The following is a 3,741-nucleotide window of genomic DNA, read 5'->3' on the forward strand; positions in this document are numbered from 1 at the left end:
GTAAGAGTCAAAAAATTCACCATTGCTGTGTGTTGGAAAGTAGAGCGCCAACCAGTGTTCACCAGGTAGAGTATGGGGGTGGGTATTTACAATTAAACCAAAAAGGTCTCTTGGAGATTTTTCTCTTGGGTAACAAATCACTAGGGTATACGCCTAGAAAGAACGCATTTCCAGACAACACACGTAGTATCTGCATGGTATCCATCCTCACATATAATCAAACAATACATTCCTTGTGTGGCTTATTTCAATAAGATTTTCAAAGATTGCATAGAGTATCATGTTGACGGTATTGGGGAGAGGTACAGCAAATCTAATTTCTGCTCTGAGGTTTCCGTTCTTGATCAGGGAATAGTGCTCTGAGCAGCCTTGATCGGGGCTCAAATCAAAACAATATAAAGTATAGCCGTTGTTAAATTCCTCACAGTTGATTAGCACAGATCGATCTTTCATTGCTTTGCCAGACGTCTGTAACAATTGCATATATTCTCTCACAAAAAGGTTATGTTCATAATCAGGCTGCAGCGGTTTAGCAGGAATTTGTTCACCGTCACAATACAGGGCACAAAAGTTGACATTATAGTGCTGAAAATTGAAAGGATTTCTTTCATAATCACCACTAAATGCAGCGTTGTCCACAAAACCAATCACTAATTGTTTAGGTAACTGCCCTAGAAATAGGTTTTCCTGGTTACACACAAGACTGCCTGCAGGAATGCTGTAAACTTTCATACCAACACGATCAATAGGATATTTGGCGTTGGAGTTCAGCAGCGCCTCCGCATGTCCTAACCGTACACCAGGTGATACTTTTACACGCTTTACAAAGAGAGACGCTGCCAGGATCTGTACTTTGTAATTCTCATTACCATCCCTCATCAGGCAGAACTCATTTTTACTTCTTGAGAGTTTAATGTTCACATCCACGCCGTTAATCAATAGTTTGTCTTGAAAAAACAGATCGCTATGCAAGGGCCCTAGCAGATCCCATTTACGACTGCCAGCTGTATGTCTGGCTCGTGCTCTGAAACCAGAGTTACCGGCGGCTGTCAGCAAGGTGTTCTCCATGAGCGTTGCATCATCCTTGTAAAAGCCACCCGCTGAAAACTGGGTCCCCAAAGCATCTCCGCTGTAGTTCAGAATAAGTTCAATAAGGCCTCTGTAAGCGTAGCAGTGGTGACTCTGTGTAATCACACGATCGCCTAATGTAACATCCACCTGATTGAACAGTGACGCTATGGGGTAGTTGACAAGACTCACTCTTGCTCCGTCATCGATATCCGTGCCGTCAGCCTTCACAACCTTGCAGCTCACATACAGCAGAGTATTGTTTAAATCCGTGTAATGATCGCCATGCCCCGTTATAAAAAATTCCAAAGGGGCATTGGGAGTCAGCGCTGATAAAGGGGGGATCTCGATGTATGTGCAGTTTTCAATGCTAGTTTGCGTAGGCGCCAATTGAAAAAGATCTAGCTCCGATTTGACACATTCCTCTGAAGCCTCATGGATAAACGCCATTTTATCTTAGAAGATGTTCTGTTTGTCACCGCGCTTCCTTCCTTGTGTACGTTTCCTCTTTGTATGACGTGTTTTTTTAACAACCCGCCTCTTTTTAGGAGGCATGGGCGGGCCAACAGGCCGTTTCTTCCTGATCACTGCCATGCCAGACCCCCCCTGCCCACCCCCAATAACACGTGATACAAGCTGTCCTGACACGTCTCTGGCAATGTTATTAGCCGCTGCTTTTACGTGAGGTTTAATGATTTCTAGGCCTCTCCTCAGTAACGGCATTGCTTTTCGAAAAAGACCCCGGAACAGGCCCCCTATACCGGTACCATACATAACGGGGGATCCACGGAACCCAGGCAGCCCGTTTCCAGCCTGTGCCCTGTAATAGTCTACATATGCTTGAGGACTCCCGCACTTCTTTGTCACGACCATCCTTCACTTTTCTGAGGCCTGAAATGAAGCTTAACAACGACCTTACCATGGTTAAAAGCTATGTTTTCATTCTGATCCGTTTTGATTTCTACAGTAATCGTATCAATATAATGTTTGTTGACGGTAACATAATGCGGCTGCTCGTAGGTCGTCGTGATTATTTCGTTGTCCTTACCCTGCACAGGTAAACAACGTAGTAACGGCACATAGAAGTCACCCACTATCTGCGGGCTTACAATATCTGTATAAATATACAGCGTGTTGAATCCTCCTGTAATGTCCGTGACAAAGTTGCTTTTTTTGGTACGTACATGTGGCTGTAATCCTAATATTTTTCCAAGGCCTTCAGTGACTAGGATGCTGTAGGGACCCTCGCATTTAAGTCTGATTTTCCGTCCAATTGCATCATACTTCACGATTACTTCTGGGGGATCTTCGGTTTCTGTCATAACCTTGTTCATATTTTCTATTACTTTCTGGATGGTTGCATAGTGACCCGCTTTTAAAGGAAAATGCCATTTTTTTCTCTCATTAGCGATTTCAAAATATTCCTTTGCATTTAATGTATTCCAAGTGTGCGGATATTGTAACTCAACCAGTCCTACTTCCCATGATCCTGGAAGCTCCAACACTTTTGCTAGTCGAATAGTAAAGTTGGAACTTTTGTTGTTGGGAAATGCAGCTGCTGATGCATTGCTGGGCAGTGTAATATAAAAACCAGCCATGTCAAAGGTGACACACTTCGGACTCCTTAACCCAACTGTTGAACTTCTCCGGCCACCCAGACCATTTAACTAGATATTCTCTTTGTTTTCCCCTCCCTCTTTTCCTGACTATTTTCTCGATTCTGTAGACACGTTCTTGTTCGCTAGGAATCTTTTGCAGCTCTTCTGGGTAAAAAGTTCCCTGTACGGGATCCTCTGCATAATCCATTAATCTATATACAACTCTTTCTCCCCTCTGAACCCGTTCTTTGACAATAAAAATTTCATCTGTAAAGGTTTGATGATATCCCTTTTCAAACCTACCCTTTAGTCTGGATATTCTAACGTGATCCCCCACCTTAAAGGTTTTTAACTTTCCGACTGCTTTAAAACTTTTTCCATATAGCCGTAGCCACACGTCTTTTTCGTTAGATTGTTTCACCATGTTGGGGGCTGTCCTGATACTACGATGGTAAGAGCCATTGTATCCCTGCATGAGAGCCGGTAAAACATCCACATACCTATGAGTATTTTTAGCTGTAAAATGTCTCCAGAGTTTATTTTTCAGAGTTCGATTAAACCTCTCTATAACAGCCGCTTTAGTTTCACTATGTGTGACAAAATGGTGTATGCCATAACGCTCCAAAAGTGTCTTCAGAGGCTTATTTAGGAATTCTTTTCCAGCATCTGTCTGTAACTTTCTGGGGGCCCTTCCTGATTGGAAGATGGTCTGGAAGGCTTCGGACACCCCCCGTCCTGACTTATCAAGTAAACAGACAGCCCAGGCATATTTCGAAAGTACATCGATCACTGTTAAAATAAATTTCAAACCGTTGTTTTCAGAGTCAAATCCTGATAAATCCACAAGATCTGCCTGCCATTGACAGTCAATGCAAGAAACTATTGTTGCGTTCCTAGGAAAATTTATTCTTGCTGGCTTATGAAGAGTATATGTATCTTGTCCGGAAAGCCATGTCTTGACACGTTTCAAGGTTAGGTTTTTAATGCGTTTCCGTCCTGCCTTAAATAGTTGGTCTACACCTCCATAACTGCCTGTGCATTCGGGTGTATAATACAACTCCTTTAGAATATTTTC

At 42.9% G+C, this 3,741-nt stretch overlaps 1 protein-coding gene across 1 annotated transcript; it reads right to left on the minus strand.

The window, feature by feature from the left end:
• Nucleotides 1-207: 207 nt before the first annotated feature.
• LOC139317577 (uncharacterized protein F54H12.2-like) lies at nt 208-1,518 on the minus strand. The gene has a single exon (XM_070944671.1). It carries the CDS (start codon nt 1,516-1,518, stop codon nt 208-210), a length of 1,311 nt encoding a protein of 436 aa, XP_070800772.1.
• Between the last annotated feature and the right edge of the window lie 2,223 nt (nt 1,519-3,741).

This window comes from Pituophis catenifer, unplaced genomic scaffold, assembly GCF_029215685.1.
Source record: "Pituophis catenifer annectens isolate HBS135680 unplaced genomic scaffold, rPitCat1.0.hap2 SCAF_5, whole genome shotgun sequence".
Taxonomy (NCBI): domain Eukaryota; kingdom Metazoa; phylum Chordata; class Lepidosauria; order Squamata; family Colubridae; genus Pituophis; species Pituophis catenifer.

Coding starts and splice junctions, on each gene's coding strand:
- LOC139317577 (XM_070944671.1), bottom strand. CDS start 1,518: ATGGCGTTTATCCATGAGGCTTCAGAGGAATGTGTCAAATCGGAGCTA.